Source organism: Parus major, chromosome 2 (genome assembly GCF_001522545.3).
Source record: "Parus major isolate Abel chromosome 2, Parus_major1.1, whole genome shotgun sequence".
NCBI lineage: Eukaryota > Metazoa > Chordata > Aves > Passeriformes > Paridae > Parus > Parus major.
In genome coordinates, this window is record NC_031769.1 from 127,109,750 (window position 1) to 127,129,003 (window position 19,254).

At 37.2% G+C, this 19,254-nt stretch overlaps 1 protein-coding gene across 4 annotated transcripts in view; it reads right to left on the reverse strand.

The window, feature by feature from the left end:
* TRIQK (triple QxxK/R motif containing) overlaps positions 1–19,254 on the reverse strand; it is a 60,673-nt gene that overhangs the window by 14,460 nt on the left and 26,959 nt on the right. For all 4 annotated transcript variants that reach the window (XR_001519699.2, XM_033512340.1, XM_033512339.1 and 1 more), the window contains exon 4: positions 481–566. Coding sequence is in view for 3 of the 4 variants with exons in the window: in XM_033512340.1 (XP_033368231.1) it covers positions 481–566 (86 nt within the window). In the remaining variant the exon portion in view is untranslated. The remainder of the gene's footprint in view (positions 1–480; positions 567–19,254) is intronic.

The following is a 19,254-nucleotide window of genomic DNA, read 5'->3' on the forward strand; positions in this document are numbered from 1 at the left end:
CCTTCTTTTTCCAAGTCAGGGGCAGTACACAAGGATGCAGACTGAGACAATAATGCTGAGAATTAACAGTACTTAACAAATCCAGTCTTTAAATTACTACTGGTGTAGGATGAGAAGAGGAACATGGGAGATATTTACTGTAATTTGTCTAACTATATCAAATAGTTAAAGAATTTGTTCTGTGTGTAGACCAGCTCCCTGAAACTATCAATCTTCTAAGGACACAGTACCTTAAACCCTAAGGTAAGCATGCATCATAATAAGGATGCAGACTATGTAAAATCTTTCAGCACTTCAAATATTCAAGTCATTTTAGGGTTAAGTAAAAGAAGTTCATCATAAATATTTCAGATTCTAGCATTCTACTTAGATTTTGAAGTGTCATAAACAATATCTCTCAGAAATCAATATTCACACAGTACATCTACAGGGAAAAGAAACAAACAGAAAGGTGGTTTGAGCTATCAAAGAAGTCTCTACCTTTACGCCTAGTGCAGTTTTCTTGGCCTCTGCTTTTAATCTTGTAGCTCTTAACATAGGCTTGGTTTTCTTATAATCTTGTTTCCCTAGAGTAAAAAAAGCATATTTAATGAAAATCACACAAAGATAATATAAAGAATGTGAGCATTTATTTCAGTTGAAAAGATTTAACATATTAAAAACACAGTCCAGCATTTTAAACAACAGCTACTCTGTAACACAGGGATTCAAACAATGGAACAACCATGCTTAACATGGACAGTGACAGAAACAAGATCCGACAAATCAGTGTAGAATCTGTTACTCCAAAGTGACATCAAAATACATGTATGGATAGATATCCACTAGTAGAAAAATAAATTGTTCCATAGGAATCAGCCAGCAAATAAGAAGATTAAAGGTAGATTATGTTTTTCCCTCTCATTGAAATCAAACCAAAAATTTTCATAAGAACTTTTCTTGGTTAGTCATCTCTAATGCATATATAAATGTGCAATACAAGACATTCTGGTGAACATAAATAATTCTGAATTCTGAATGTTCATAATTCTGAACTGGAACATTATTTGCAGATATCTGAACTCAGAGATACAGAGATCAGTCTAAGTAAACACTAATAAAACCATTGCTTGACATCATCTGCTTGTAGAAAAGCGTTACACAAATTCTTCTAGATGAATTTTCTACAAGTTACAGGGACTATCTCTTGCAGCCACCAAGAGTGCAGCCCAGGGCTTGATTACTGAGAGTCCATATGAACTGAGTTCAGAGGAGGACATTCAGAAATGGTAGAAATGGTATAAATCATTCATCTCAACTTAATAATGAAGCTTGAAACACTTGATATCTCTCAGGGATAATTCCGCTGTCTGAAAGGCCTGTTATTGTTGTATTATGAACTATTAACCATAGTTTATTTAAGTTAAAAGAATACAAGGTACAGAGACAGTCACAAAAGGAGAAGAAAAAGTAGAATCTGTGAAGAAACTGCTCATAGGGATAATGCCACAGTACAATTGCTTTGGACTTTTTAGTAAGTCCTTTTCATTTTTTCCCTCCTAATGTGTACACATCTTTTTTGTTCTTTATGCCTAATTCCAAAGCTAAACTATAATGTTTAAAGCAGAGTGTCTGGCCTTTTTCAAATCACTAAGTTTACCTATTTGTACATGAGCTTTCATTACTGTTATAGTCAAATAGTTTAACCTTTCCTCTACAACTCTGTCCAGTGGTTTTGTATACAAAAATCCTATTTGCCCAAGCAGATGTGATTTTACATTCATAATCAATATTGCAAACTTCTCATTTTAAGGCTACCCTGAAAAGTGGGATATTATAGTATTAATATTAGTATTATATTATAGTGATGAAATTCTGAAATGTGAATGTCTTCTTTCAGTGATCCACCGGATTCACGGAAACACACCTCTGACTTTGTCTACTCCTTCTATCATCCTGCTCATACTCAATACAGAGATCATCTGTGTAGCATACCATGAATGCTAAACTTGCATTACAAATTTGCTTTCCTTATACAATCCCTCCTCAGTCCCATGGATTATATATTGTGAAGGTCTCCATACTATTCTTTGGTCAGATATTATTCATTAAAGACTTGAAATAACTTAAAATACTCAATAACAAATGGGAAAATAACTGAAGCCATATGTATTAGGAATAAAAAAAAAAAAGGCATCATATATCCAAGGAAATTCAGAAGATAAGAGTGAAGAAAGGATGACAGAAAGATGATTTATGTCAGATGCTCCAATATATTCATCCAGTCGATACATCTTACTAGCAGGACAGGACCACTGCAGCATTATTTTTCAGAAGTCAGTAATATCTGATAATAGGATGTATCAGGAGTACAGTAATTTTTTAGAACAGCTGGGGAAAGACTTGCAGAAACCACAAAAATGGCTAAGTCATGAGATGAAGCTAGCCAGGGAGAGAATGTGAAGAACTCATACTTTTGCCATGAAATGGTTAAAAGATCTTTCAGAATTTCCATTACAAATGGCAGGAGTTTATTATTCATAAAAATACACTCCAGGCTGAAATTTAGCATAGACACACCCCAGCCTTGAATTTTTTTGTTTGTTTGTTGGGAGCCAACTTTCATAAGTGATGCAGCTGTTCTTACTTACTTGTGAATAAACTATAGAAATGTATCAATCTGAAATGTTTTAAGCATGAAAAATATCTTCATTTAGAAGTATATAACTGACAAGCACAAAATTCAATCTCAGTTCTCATAATTCAAGTTTGCTGCTATTCCATCGGGGCAAATGAAACAAGACAGTCAGAGATTTCCCTTCCAGTGATGCAACAGCACTTGATAATGAAAACTAGAAAGCTTAGTAAGGTCCATTAGGAAAGGGACACAAGTCAGCTAGAAAAACCCACCTCTCTTTTCCTCCCATTGCCCATTCTCCCTCCTCCTCTTCACAACTTCACACAAGTGTGAAGGTGATGTGAGCAGGGGCAAATATTGCATAGAAGACCCAGTCTGTGAAATACATGTATTTCACATGGGCAGAACCATGTTTATTCATCTCAAATGAGAAAGACTATTGGTGCTCTTCCCCTTGGTTTCTGGCACCCTGCTACTCTTTATTCCAGTATCATGGCTACAGATAGGACTGGATTCTACTTATCTAGAGAATACTTCCAGATTTAAGTCTGATATGAAAAATTAACCCTCCTATAACAAACAGGCTATTTCAGTGATGACTCTAGAGCTGGTAATTCTCCAAATCCATGCACCTGCCATTAATTTACCACTTCTCCTTGCTAAATGTAATAGCCAGAAAGAAAAAAATATGGTAGGGAAACAGTCTGAGTCCACCAAGTGCAAAAGTTTAAAAAGGGCATCTGTGGACTTTTTTGTAATGAAAACCAGATTCAGCAATCCTACTAAAAGACTCTTAAAACATGTGAACTTTCTGAGGCCTTGGGAAAGACATCTGCTCTACAGGACTATAAAGAACAATGAAATGCAAAGCTCCTGCCACGTGAATACTGATCATTACCACCTGGAAAACAAGCAGAAAAGAGTAATACAGCCTCCCTGCAGCCTCCCTTCTTTTGGGCTTGCAAATTCAATCAGTTGGGATAAGTACATTCACACTCTCAATCTCTTCTAGTTTTATCTCACTTACCCTGCAAGCTGTCTTGTACATTTATCTGCCAGAGTCATGAGTTTAAGCTATTTCTTCTTCTCAGGAAGTGATCATCACAACCAGTTGAGACAGACTCATCAGACAAAGCCCCATTTGTCTTGCTTTATCCAATGCCTGAGACACCAAGTTTTCGTGATGGAATATATGAAAGCAAGAAGCCAAAAAGATACAACTAGAAGATTTCCAGACCAAGTCTTACTTTTCTTATTACTTAAAATCCTTACCTCTTTGACTAGTCATTATTGTTATCAATTTGTCATCTCTCAAACTCTAAACTCTAGTGCCAGCTTCCCTTAACTTTTTTATAACTACCCCTATTTATTTATATATTTTTTAACAAATGTACCATTTCTTTCCTTTTTCTGGTCCATAATTTCCTTTCCATTTTTAAGGCCAAAGAAATACTTAATGATAATGCAACTATTTTTAATGACATCTCTCTGCTTGTCCTGCTTCCTTTACAGTCCCTCCAAAGACCATCCACCTTCCCATTCAGTGCTTGAAGTAGCCTTTGCCATTCAGAAACTCTACAGAGCTCACCTTGCACCTTCTTCCTTCCTTCCATCCCTCTTTTCCACTCCTTTGGTGGCAAAGTGATCCCAGTAGCACCTGAACTGAGCTCGGCCATGTTTACATATCCTGTTTGGAAAACCTTCCCCAGATGGAAATGAAGACTATTTTAGTAGCTGTTGCATTAGAACAGGGTGAAGAGAAGGGAGCTTCTTAGCTACTAAAACAGCTATATTGTGAAAAATGACAAAGGCTGACTGTTTCAGAGTGCATATTACGGATTCATAAAATCTGAAAAGTTTGTTTCTCTTCATATAACTAGCAAAAAAACCTATGGATTTTGCAGTATATTTTTTTTTATTTAGCTCTGTTTACAAGGGAAATTGAGATGCCATACATCTTCTATTCAATGATTTTAATATCATATTAGAGATGACCTGGTCTTGCATATTCAGTATTCTTTTTAATTAACCCTCCAATGACATGATGATAAATGCAAAAAATTAAATAATATGTATAAGCTAGAAAAGTTCATTTAAGTTCTGGGTTAATTTTTTTTTAGTCTACAGAAATACTGTGACACTGTCAGGTAGTATGCACAATATTGTACTTCTGGATATGTACAGGCTCCTTTTTTCATGTAACTGAGAATGCAGCAGGTTGAGCACTGTATTTCAGAAAACTGACTACATTTGGGATTGCGTTTAATGATGCTGCTGTTTAAGACACAACCTGAAACAATCTGCGAATAACTTCATGAGAAAAAAAATAAATTCTATTTTCCAACCCTTCTAGATATTTACTCTTTCATTCTAACAATAGCTCATTACTGCAACTGAATAACAGACTAAAGACTGCCTCTCTGCTTTTCAATTCATCAGGCTTAAGCAGAAACAGGACTGCATCTTTGGTCTTTGTTGATGCTGCTGTCCAAGCTTATTATCATATGAATATCTAGTTATTGTTTTATAAATGTTCACATTTCAGGAGCTCCCTGCTTTCTTTTCTCTCAGCAGACTTTACAATATCCACCTTCATTATCATCATGTGGCAGCATTGCTCTTCGCCTGCATTTGCTACTTTAAAAATTAATGCACTGCTATTTTCTGAATACTGTACTGCGTAAGCTGCTTATGAGTACATTATGCTATCAAGCAAGCACATGCAGAAAAGCTTCCTAAACTGTTATTCTTTCAATGAAAATACAGCTGGTTCTGCTTCAAAGGCACTTCTTTTCACCTGCAAATGGACTTGCTTCTACACTTATTCCTCAATTCATTGTCTTTTATTTGTGTCTGCAAATCTTTAATTGCCTTTAATTAGAAAGAAGTAAATTCAGTGCTTTAATCTTGCAAATACATTCAATCATAATTCTGTCTGGGATGAATACCAAGTTCTATTCACTGACTGATCTTTATAACAAAGGTATATAAATTTATTGTCCGTTTATATAGACCACACCAATTAAGCCACAATGGAAAACCAAATAGATAAGAGTCAAAATATTTGAAATGAGAAATGTGCAATCTAAATTTAATTACTCAGACAAATAATTTGAAGATGAGTTATTTACAGCATGCCAAAAAACCTGAAAGATAGTTAAATTTTTTAATCAACGCTAGAGATTTAAAATTCCTTTCAACACTTTCACTATAATTCCTAACAACCAACAAACTGCTGTCCTGAATCTTTCTGTGCTGGTATTATAGTTATACTCAAAACATTAGTAAGACATTTTCCATACATTAGAAATCCATTTCATATGTTAAAGTACTGCTTAAGAATCAATAAAACTACAACTAGAGGGTAAATTTTAATTACCAGTAGTAGTTTAACTAAAGTACCTTACTGTAACTGATACTGAAAACCATACTAAAATATATACATATCTAATTAGAAACTAGAGACAGATTGTGGCAAGATTTACTGACAAACTACAAGTGTGAAATCGCACATCTAGTTAAGCTGAAATCAATCGGTTTATTATGATTATTGATATGAATTAGTGAAGGTTCCAGTAATCCTCCACAAAACAAACAGAACAAGAAAACAGAGTTCTGGTCTTTTCAGGGTTTCCACAGTCTGCCTTCAAGCATCCTGTCCTTTTCCCTGCAGTAACAGGGGTAAAGGAGAATTAGGTCTCATTAGCAGGGACACAGCCCCAGGATGGAGGAAGGTTCAGTCATGCCATCCTCCACAACTTCCTTACATGCAAGACACAGAAGCTCACGCCCATTACACCTGATTTCAGTTTTAGGTGATTGCTAGTTTAGGTCTCTCTTTACTTCCCATATACAGACTTCTCCAGAGAGTGACAGCAGCCTAGCACAGCCTAAAAAGCTCCCTGGTGCTGCCTGTTTTATAGTCAAGAACAACTAGAGATGTTCGGAACCCGAGTCCGGTGGGTCGGCTTCCACTCTAAGGTTAAACAGAATAAATATGAACCAAGGAAATAGCTCTAAGGGACAAATGGAGAAGAATAACCAGTTCCTACATGACTTTATCTTGATTCAAGACATTTAGACATGGCCAAATTACCTTTAAGGTAATTATCTTGAGTATTACTAGTACTATAAGGAGAATATCACAGAGCCACGAAGGGACTGTAAATTGCATTGAAAACCACAGCCTGAATTCCATTCCTGCTTAGCTATGGCATGGTGGTTCCCAAGCCAGTTAGCTATGCCTGTGCTACAGAGCTACTCGCTCTGTACCATAATTAACACACTACTTCAAAACTGCTCCCATGTACCAGCCATGGTCCTGCTTTAAGCTACAGCCTCAGGGGATAGGTTAGGTTAGAAGACATTCCTGGGGGTCATATGACCCATCCATCTGCTCAGAACAGAGACAATTTTTAAACTGTATTCAGCTTGAAAGTCAGCTCCAGTGACTCTGGGAGCAAGTCGAACTGAGCTTATCCAGTTGAGTTGTTAGTATTTCCAAACATAGAGATTCCCCAACCTCCCTAAGAAACTCCTCCCAACATTTGGCTATCCCTCTAATAAAAATATTTTTTACCTATCTATCTATCTATCAAGAATTTTCATGTTCTAACTTGCCTTTTGTCCTATCGTTGTGCACCTTTGAGAAAAGTTAGGCTCCGCCCTACCTGTAGCCTTCTATTATTATTTGTAGACAGCAGTAACATCTCAGCTGAACTTTCTTTTCTTAAAGCTGAAAAGACAGCTCTCTCAGCCTCTTCTTGTACATCCTGTGCTCCAGATGGACATCCTGACCCTTCACAGGACTCACTCTACTATGTCCATGTCCTTGTTTTCTTGTGCATCTGCATGGCACTTGCCTTTTTCAACTATCAGGGAACCACTTCCGTGGAACCAGCCAAATGGCTGACAGCTGAAAGAGAATTTAGTCATAAAATCACATTGCCTGAAGTATCTTAATGTCACCATTGCAATGGGACTAAAGTGCACCAAAGGAATTCAATAGGGTCAGTAAACAGCAAGTCATGGACTAAAAGGATCAAATCAGTTTGCACTACTACCAATTCCTTAACTTTAGAGTAGTTTGTCTTTCAGAAGGAGAAAGCATTTATCTTCTTACATGCCTTGGGACTCCAAAACTGAGCTCTATCATCTTATATATATATATCATCTCGTAGTAGTACAATTTTTAAGTGCCTTTCTAAATGCCAACAAATTAGGTGGCTGGCATGGGAAAAGAAGTGTTTTCTAAAGTGCTTTGTAACACCATTGAAAAGCACAGAAGTACCTACACACCTGCCTCCTAAAGTGCACAAACAAGTATGTAATTCTATGATCTTTGAGAGATTTTAAACCAGTCATTGTATATTCACTGAGTAACAGAACTTCAACCCAGTGAAACTCTCACAGAAGACATCCTCAACAGGCCTGGTTCATTGTGAAAATAAGCATTTATTTAGAATGTTGAGGAACCTCAGAAAAACAAAATTCCATAGGAATTTCAAGCCCAAGCTCAGTAAAAATCAGTTGGCAAAGCACACAGCAGTAACAGTTTTATAACCTATGTCTGAGAATTTGCAACACAGCCCTAGCTCACATCTATGGAAACAAAATCAAGCTCTCAAGTATTTATTATTGTATTTTGCATTATTAGTGTCACACAGATAAATTCAATGACCATTCTTTTCCTAAGAAGCAGAAGTGAGATTTTCTTGTTTTTAACTGATGTGATTCCAAAGGGAGTTTTTGGAGTCTTAGGTCAACAGAAAAATTTTTATATGTCTTATACCTACACAAGAGTGTGTCTGTACTCAGAAAAGGCATGAAAACCCCCCACAGCCTCTCTATTTTATTCAGGTTTAATGGCAGCTCAAATCACTGACCATTTTTCAATCTTGAGAGACGGAACAGCTTGACACTAATAATACATTTGCAAAGGACACATCATCATTTAACACAACATTAAGTGCTCAGGGACAACTTTTTACCGCAGACACAATGTGCTCTGAGCTCAGGGTTGACATTTAATGCTACAAAGATAATCCAACCAGTCACTCATGAGGGGTAAATTAATTTTCAAGCAACTATATTTCAGCTTTAAGCCAACAAGAAGGATGCATTAAAATGAATAACTTCATTTTATGCTGTATGCAAGATTTAAAAAACCCAAAATATAATGCATTCTTAAGTACACCAAAATATACCCATTTAATTATTGCTCTCTTTCCCTGATTCCAAGCCAGAAGTCTGGTAATATTTGTCAAATATAATTTCTGACTGGAAGCAGAAAATCCCTCAAATTTTCTATGAGTTGCCATGAAAAGCAACATTTCATTAAAAAATGGTTTACATTTAACATTTGTATTAGACATACTTTGACTGTAACAAGTAATTAAGAACATATTTAAATTAGCACCTTTTCTGATACTTAAGGAATATTTTAAAAATCTATATAAGCATTTAAGAAAATAAATTCCGGAAACCAATTATCAATAATGTACAGAACAACAAATAAAAACAATACTTTAAATCAGCTAATTATTTCAGTAATTTGTTTTCAATACCTGTAGAATATATTCAATTAACTGCAAGACTATAATGAAAGAGCTGCAGAACATTAAAAATATTGATGCTTACTACTACTATTTTATAGGCAGTCCTTTTTCATGCCTTTCAGTGCTAAACTCTGCTGCAATCCTGTGCTTAAGTCCAACAGGTGCATGGCTACAGCCATTAAAAATACTGGTTTCACGTAGAAGGAGATTACACACACACGATGGCAGCTCTCAATTAACCTTTCCAACAATCTTGATAACATTTCCTACTCAGACAACTATGAAAACATTAAATACCTTTCTTAAAAATAAATTAACACAATTTGAAACAGATCATTGGGTGAGTATTTTGCTTCTTTCTTCTCCATTTATGTAATATATACATACATTACTTTGTACATGTTGTTTTGAGTACATTTGTACTACTTTGCTATGGAACAACTGCTCACAGTTACACTTTCATATAAACAACCATATTTTAGTATAAATTCTGAAAATGAAAAAAGCAAACCAAAACTACTACTGCAGAGACTGTTTATAAGAGCATGTAGTAGCAGGTCAAGAGAGAATGGCCTCAAATTGAAAGAAAGTAGGTTTAGATTAGATATTAGAAAAAAAATTCTCTGCTGTGAGGCACTCGAAGAGGTTACCCAGAGAAGCTGTGGATACCCCATCCCTGGAAGTGTTTAAGGTCAGGTTGGATGGAGCACTGAATAACCTCATCTGAGAGGTGTCTCTGCCCAAGGCAGGGGTTGGAAGATGAGCTCCCTTCCAACACAAACCATTATATGATTCTGTGAACTATTCACTATCAATGCAACTAAAAGCCATATTTTTACCAAACATCTGATGAGATCATTTTTGGGCAACAGAAACTATCATACTATTTCTTTGATTATAAGTGGTGTGAAAAAGGCAACATAAGGTGTAGTAAGACACAAAACACAATGAATCTTTCTGCATCTGATTCAGGTTGCACCCAGCTGCAATTTGGCTTACACTGATTTTATTAATGGTTGGCTGCAATCAGAAGAAATGTTATATATCCCCCCCCAAAAGTGGAAACAGATCTTACTGGTATCTTTTATGTACATACTTTTCTTACACATTCAATCAGTCTGCCTGTGATTCTTGCTGTTACAAACCCTTTCTCTAAGATTACTGCATAAGCATTTTTTGTGCAATCTCAGTTTATAGGTTCACTATTTATGCCACAGTTAGGAAACTTGCCCTTTTTCTGTTATATTATATTCTATTTTTCCAAGCCATTTCATCAGTTTCTCAAATTAAGTTTGAATTTGCCTCTCTCAAGGTATAATCTGCAGACTAAATTCATCATCCAATTGCCAATTACAATACCGGGCCCAAGCCACTGTAGGTCCACTAGTAACTACTGTGAGCAGCTTTCATATCAGTTTGGTACCCATCTTGTAGTAGCTTCATATTCATATAACTCTAGTTTGTTTACCAGAATACACTGACAAGGTCAAGGTAAATGGCACCTCTTCCCCATCAGATAAGTTCGCTACTCTATCAGAGAAGAAAATTGAACTGATTTGACAAAACACATTGGCTGTAGCTGATCCCTTGTTGGACTGTCGATCCTTACAAGAAACTGTCTTATCCTGAAGAGCTTACTGTGAAGGATGAGGAGGATGCATTCAATAATTTATGAATATTATATGTTCCATCTGTTTGCTTGTTACTGTGATGTTGGCTTTATAATTACCAGAGGTTAGCTCCAATAAATGCTGGCCTGTGCTTAGGCAGCAAGGTAGGAAAATACTACTAATCTCTATTGAGAGCACTTAAAGACAACAAAGGAAAATACAGGGACTGATAACCAGGTCATCCTATTCAGCTGCCCACAATCAAGCATATCCATGTAACAGATGTTCCACAAAATATCTTCTCTGCTCTTCTTGTCTCTGCAACTACAGAGCCAGAAATTTTTCCCATTGTCTTATATTCATTAGTGTTTTTTGACCTTGAACAGAACAAGAGCAACTAAAATCACAGAAAAAGTCAGATACCCACTGGTTTCTGTTTTTAGAAGAAAATTCAACATACATGCATATAATTCTAGCACCAGCATCAAAAGGATCCTGGTTAAAAGGATGCCACCTTCCTTCTTTCCTCACTGAGGAAAATCTGTTCAGCAGCCCTAGCCCATCTGAACTATCAAGAAATTCTTCCAGACCACATCTCTGGCATTAAGCAGGACCAAATCAACCAATGCCTAAAAAATGTCATCAATATCAGTAACTTTAAATTTATTCCTAATTACTCTGGTGTGTATCATACTACTGCCAGACAACACTAATTCCCAAAATTGGTTGCTTGAAAAAGCACCATATCATCAAGTATTGTAGCAACACTATTAAACCTTCTGGATAAAGAGTCACTGGTGTCATTGACATCACACTACCTGAAATGTCCAACCTTATTAGATGACTGGGGCCAGTCCCCAGGGCATAACACAGTAGGACTGTGTCACCACAGGAATCCATGGAGTCATCCCTTCTCCCATGTCTAATGTTCCTCTACAAGTACCTCCAAGGAGCCACAGAGATCCCCTACAATACCTCACCAACCTTTCTGCTGTGAGGGCTTTGCTTATGGCGGGGGGGATGGTGATAACTAGTCTAGGAAGAAAATCACACAATCTGTCACCCACACCTTGGAGGTGGCATGGAAACCCTGAGCAGATAAAGCCATATGAAACATAGTGCAGGGTTTCATCACAAGTACCACAACACAACTGTTTCTATCAGCTTCAATTTTCTGTTCTTACACACAATAGGATGGCACAGTACTTGAACAGTATTAAAGCATGTATCTGATTTAATGAAAAACAAACAAAGCCTTGCAGTAAACAAAGATCAACAAAATCACACGGTGAACCAGGGACAGAGCACCAGAGAGAGTACAGCTCAGGAGAAGCTACTAGGGTCACTTCCCTGTGACACCTGCTTTATTGAGCAGAAACATTTTAACGTTAACCTGTGACTCTGCTGCCAAGTTTACATTAACTCACCACTGGTCACAACCTGCTAAAGAAAAGCTTCCCAGGTCTGAACCAAATAAAGCCTGGACTAGAGCTAGAACTTGTGGGGAATTTATGACTAAATTTATGGATTTAGCACAAGTATGGGATTCATGTTGTTCACCTAGGAGCAGACCTGCAAGAGCTGAGGGGGAAAGCCTATGAATAATCACAACCATGCTTGAAAATCGAAAGGCAGAAAACATCTGAGTGAGGAGACCCGCAAGTAGTCAGGTACCGCAAGAATGGTACAAATGTGATCCTGAACGCCTTAACTTCTGATCCAGTGTCTTATCCAGTGGATGCTTTTCTCAGAATTGAAAATAAATAGAATGGTGTCTGCCAAGATGCAGTAATTTCTTACTTGTAAGCCATATCATTCTGGACCAGCTGTATATAACAAGGCCAGACCAAAATAGAAGTTGTAATTTATTAATTCTGCCTAAGTAAAAGGTTTCCAGTAATACTGACAGCACTTGCAGCTCTCACTTCAATGAAGCACGTTGCAAAGGATGCTTCGTCAGACCTACATATCACTGTCACTCCAGAAGTCAATGCACTGACAGTCGTAGCAGAGGTGGATGTTACAGGATACTGTGAAAGTGATTATGTAAGATAGAAAAGCAGATTTTTGGAGTCTCACTCCAGCAATGCAGAAATCAGAAGCTTTTAATGGAATTAGCCAAGAAGGGAACATCTCTTGTACACATCACCATTATCCCTTGGGATCCTAAAATTACTTATGAGGAATAATCTCTCCAACTCACTCATAATTTTAGCTCGCCTAAGAACTACATATCTTCAGTTCACCCATAATTTAAACTTCTTCCCTTCAACAGAAACACCACCTGACAGGTCTTAACTAAAAGTGAATGACAGCAATAGCAGCTTACTTAAAAGTGTAAAGGAAATGCATATTTATGAGCACCCAGAGTAATGGTTTATGGACCTGAGAACTAAAGGTGTAATAATGTCTTGAAGGCATATTAGGAGACAGAATTTTACATTCAAGAGCCAAACTGGGCTTCTGTCAGTGACGAGATAGGTGTTAAGATAATAGGATAAAGGAGCCTGGCTAACTTTTAATTTTTCAGACCTTCAAGTCCATTTTTTTTCTCTTTCTGAAGGCTTACAGAAAAGGAACTACACATGTGCATATAGTAAAATAATGGCATCTCACTCCTAACTTCAGGACTGGACTTACTGCCTGACAGGTGAATGTCTGGAATCCTTCAAAAATACTGCAGTTTAAAATACAGCGTGAAGAATAGCTAGACTTTACTTCAGACTTTCTCTTTAGAAATACAAATTTTTCAGGTGACTTATATGTTGCATTTTTTCCAATAACTGACATCTGAGTGTTGGTAATGATTTTATCTGACACCCTTTGACTTTATTTCAGCATTTGCATCAGGATCATGGCTCTGTTGATACTTTAATGAATAAAATCAGTTGGTTTCAGTAACAGCCTTACTTTGAACATCACTATATAATAAATGATTTAAATAGTGAAAGGCATGTATTAGGGCAAACTATTCAAAGAATCAAGGGTTGCTCCCAGTATCCTTTTTTCCAAGTCTTTATTCCACAGGATGATCTTTTAAGTATGATGTCTCTTGTAAGAAACATACAAAAGATTGAAAGACTATCAAGGAAAAAATTCTACCATCTGGAAAACTATTTGATTAGATCAGATAAAGCATGGAGCTGTCCTCTACTCCTGAATCTTCCATAAAATTACTGTATGACCTTGGGAAACCTCTTTTCCTTGCAAGACTTTGGTACTCATCAAGAACTCTTGAGATCCTAGTCTAATGCTATAATAGAAGTAAAAAATCCTCATGAATGTTATTTATTAGAGATGATTCTCTGATGGCCTTTATTAACTTATTTTTAAAGATTTTAAAACTACAAGTACCTGAAAAAGTAACTAAATCTGCTACTGACCCTTGAATTCAATTTCTTATTTATTAAAAGTGTGTGTTAAATATTTATAAACCCATGGACAAAGCAATTTCAGTTTCTGGAATTAAAATTAAATACAAAATTAAACAGAATTACACAGAAAACTAACTTTTAGCTATGCTTTGTTCCTCATAAATGCTACATGGACAGTACACAAAGGTCCTATGTGCCATCCCCTGTCTTCCCTTGATGAAGTCCCTGTCTAGAGTAACCTAATGTGGTCTAGCATGTGACACAGGACACAGACCATCAGCCATGCACCATTAGGTGGCCAGTGACTTGGTCTTAGTTCAACTCCATCTCCTCTGAGAGACTCCTGATGCAAACCATCAGCACAGAGAACCCCCCATCTCCCAGGTGGGCTCCCATCAGACAGGACAGGCACTGATCTGTGCAAATGAGAGTTTATTTGTAAACTCTCTGAATGGCCCTCTATTGACATTCCCCAATCTGGCTGATTCTGTTCTTTAAACACACCAGAAAGGACACTTTCATTATACATAACATGCAGAGTGAAAAACAGTCAATACATTTCTTTTTCAAAGTAATTTTTCAGTTCCTTGCAACTTAGAGGTTTGTCTCACATTTGGAATGAAATGTTTTTCTGAATGTCTCATTTTGCAGATAGATAAATAGACAGATATAAGAACACAGAGCAACAAGAAAAAAAGCCACACACTCTCCCTATGGCCCATTTTTCAACAGCTCCATTCCTCAGAAGAAAAGAGGCACAAGGTCACTTTCATTAGCAACATGGTCCTTGTGACAGACATGCTTTTCCTAGAGCCAAAAAAAAGCCAGTGAATCTAACTATGCCAAGTTCTAAGAATTCAGCAAAGGGTTTTTGCAAACACAGAATAGATGACACTAAATTATTAAAACAGTATTACTACAACATTTGAGTTCAAATACTGTTCAAATGGCACAGTGTGCCTAGTGGACACACCAGTGTGATATGTTAGTGACCAACAGTCCCCAGACATACATGTGCCTTCATCACTTTCCACTCCAGGTGTTTACTCTGCTATAACCCACTCCAGCCAATATATCAACCTATTCCAAGATTTACTGAGAACAGAGCTCTTCCAATGTCCCCCATACTGCTGTACACTTCTAAGATCTGAGCAATTCCGTGGGGAAGATTTCAGTAACTGCTGCACATCTGCATGAATTTCCTTCAAAATGTGATAAACTCAGTTAAAATAATACTTGGAAAATGACTGGTTTTGCATATCCTGTGTAATAAAAAAATAGGTGGAGAAAGAAAACTCCACCTAAAGAAAGCACCTCAGTCAGTGGTGTAAGCAGTGGGGATAGAACATATTACTATGCCCTTATGCTACCACCTTTGGCACCTGCTGTAAACTGTTTGAAAATCTTCCTTTTAAGTTACTAAATAAAATATGTTCCCAAGTTCCTTGTCAACTTACAGACACTATATGTTTTTCTTTTCTGTCACTCCCTGGAGATGAGCTAATTGCTAGAAGTATATGGTACGAGCTCCTTTTAGTTTCCTACTGAGATTTTTTGATGACAAAATGCCTGTGTCACATCCTACCCCTGGGACATGCTGTAACAGCTAGGACCAATGGGTAACATAGGAAAGCCCTGCCTAAGATGTACAACTGGGGACCCTCTGATAAACTGCTTGCTATACTTACTACTAGACTGTTAAGTACTGTACTTCTGTAATATAAAGAACAAAAAGTGCAGCAGCACCAAATGTACACTCAACAATTTATTAAAACGTCCCCAAAACAAACAGAAAAAAATGACGCTGTGGAAATATTGTGATAGCTTCACCACACTGTGTTGAGAGCACAGGCACTAAAAAACAAAGTTTGCTGTTGTGATCAAAATGTGTCCCTTTTCCCTTATCTCTCTCCTTTCAGCATGAATTTCATGTTCTCTCAAAAAAAAAAAAAAAAAAAAAGGAAAAAGCCTGTGAAATTCAAGATTATGTTGTCAGTTCTCCTGAAATCTTGATGTTGGTAAAAATATTCAGTATTAATTTTTCCACAAGTAAAACTTCAGTCAGAAAGTTATGGTAATCCTTCCAAATGCATTCTCTAGCTATAAATACCTCAGAAAGCTGCTCCACTTCACAGTGAAACTTTGTCCATATGGAACATATGACTAGGAAGGACTTGGTGAACTACTGAAATCCAGTGCTTTGCTAGAGAAGGCACACGTATCATTCTGTTTTCTTTAAAACTGATCATAGAAAACGATCAGTTGGAAAACAAGTCAGAGCTTTCAGTTAGGGGTTTTTTTGGGGTTTTTTTTTTGGTTGGTTTGTTTTGTTGTTTTGTCTCAATTTGTGTTCAGCTGTGCTAAACAAGGCTCTTCTTGGTCTTCCCTAGTAGTTCTTTCAGCATTCCTTTCACTTTCAATTCATCTTTCTTAAACACAGATGAGCCTAACAGTACTCAGCACTTCAAACTCACTATCCCCAGTACCCTATTTAATGGCTTTAATTTTTTTTATCATTACTTTAAATACATACAAGGATAAAGTACACTTTTTTCATGATCATGAGTAATCACTAGGAACAAGGGAACCTTTCCACTAAGATTTCCAGCTGATGAATTGATATCACTGGTTGTAAATTAGCTGGTCATCAACATGCACAGTTCTTTGATACCACTTTGGCCATAAACAACAAATGGTGAAGAAACAGAATCAGTTTTTCCAGCACCAAAATGTTATTCATTTTATCTTCACACTTATGGACTGGATTTTGTTCCCAGTTACAAGGATAAGCATCTGAAATAAATGCTAAATTCAGTAGTGTGATACCTGCCCCAAATTCCCACCACGAGAAAATCCAACCTTCCTACTCATGGTCTCTTGACTGTAGGAAGTGTTTCTCTTCAGACTAAAAATTACCTGAAAGGTAGCTGAATAAAGCAAAAAATTTAACATTAAACTATGCTTTTAATTTCTCTTTTTTCATCTGTGACAGAAATAAGATGAGGAAGACAATCCTCTGTGGGATACTTTTTTCTTAGAGTTGCTTTTTTAAGAGCCAAAATGTTTTATTCTCCCTCTGAGGAATACATGAAAGCACTTCCCCCTCTGCCCTTTTCATGATGATTACTCATTAGAATTTGGTAATTTTCTCTGCACAAACATGAGTTACATTTCCTTCTTCCATTAAACCATTTTGATAGAAACTCTTTCATGAAGTATATATGCTACAAGGTTTGTGGTTTTCCAAGCTGCCTATCAAGACACACAGAGCCTCCTGTATTACAGACTTGAGTCTTTCTTGTAACTCTACCAATCTTTTCCATCTGGTATTGTACTTAACAGGTGGATTTTCTGAAGCACTTCACACTATGAAGTATGTTAAGGATTGTACCTTCAGTTCTATTTGATTTTCAATTTATTCAATGTTTCTCTCTGTGCATTCTAGTTTGCAGAGTCCTCCACTATTCCAGAAAAGACAGGGAGGACTGCCGCCGATCTTTTCTGTGAAAGTATTTCTTCAGAGACAACCCCACTGCATTTCACTCCACTTCTTTCCACTGTTCAGTAGGTAAAACACCATTGTACTATACCTGAACATTATGGGAAAGGTTCTGCCAAAAACAGGACTGCATTCAGGTTTTGTTATGCCTACCACATGTATGAAAGGCAACATCATTTCTCATTGAAGACAGTGTAAAATACCTCTGAAAATACATGGATTTAAACTATTGTAGTGATTATTCATAAAGTAACAGCCTGCATGCCTACAGAGGCCCCTGGATTGAAATCAAAAGTGATTCTGAGAAGCTAAGGGAAACTTACACAGGGCACAGCTCCTTCTTGCATTTCTTAATCTGTTCAATCTGCATGTTACATGGAATAAAGACTCTCCCTAAACTCAGCTGATGTGTGGCTTGGCTTTGGAAAGTGTTCAACAGCAATACTGGCTCATAGCACTTGCTGGCTTGAGTTTTGCCACACACTTCAGTTCCTGCAGTGTGCTGTCCTGGCTTTGATGTGTATTAGTTTATGCATGCATCCAGACGATAAAGCAGACCAGGGAGTTCACTCAACTCACAAACTGCTCAGCACATATTTTACTTCAAGCTGGATCAAAATGGCATACAAACAGCTCTGCCATCCCAGAGGATGGTATACTATACAGTGTAACATAGTGGCAGGAACAAGGAGAGAGAGGTAGGTATTGTTAAAGGTCACTTTGTAATGTTGAAGCATACATTCCGAATATCTGGTTGCAGGTGCACCAATATATTAGACAAAATGAACAGCAACTGGATTAAAGGGTGTGCTCATTCCAACTGTTACAACAGTCCCTGACACATGTACCCATTGTCGCCTTCTCCCAAGTAATTCCTACACATGGCTCAGGAAGGAACTGAAAATTGCATGGAGCAATTTTCCATAAGCAGTGTGCAAGCAGTCACTGTGTTTTAGGGATAAAAGAGTTTAACAGTACCATCAGGGTTATTTGACCTCTGTGCCAGAAAGCAGTACAATGCTTACCTAACCTACTAATGCAGACACGAATCACCACCCAAACTCACCCTTCACCTGTTAGAACAGAAGCCTGTAGAGATTATTCTTACACATCTACACTCAGCACGTGCAAAAGGCCCCATTTACATTCTACTTTAACTTAAAACTTCTCCCTGCTCTTTATTTCACAGTAACCACAGGTCCCTCAGGCCAAGTCTAAACTGACAGCTGCAGACTCATTCTGCCTGTGATGTGAATTGGTAAGGTGCAAGCAGGAGATGCACTGCCACAGTACACAGCACCACGGCTAAGTTAATTAGTGCTGATAAGAGGTCAATACAAGCACTGTGTTCAAGAGGCCCAAATCTGAAGGTTTAGTGCACAATGTGAGCTCAGACTTATTCAGAACAGCTTCAGTAAATCTGGGCTGTGCTCTTACCAGTATGCTATAACCTTGAGCTGAAGGGACTATGTCTAATGCTGAGACAGTTTCACTCCATATGCTAGTTCATTATCCAGTTCCTCTCTGTTTTGACTGCCAACAAATAATGATGTTTTTCAACACTCCTCCACTAGGAACTGAATGCACAAACATCGCA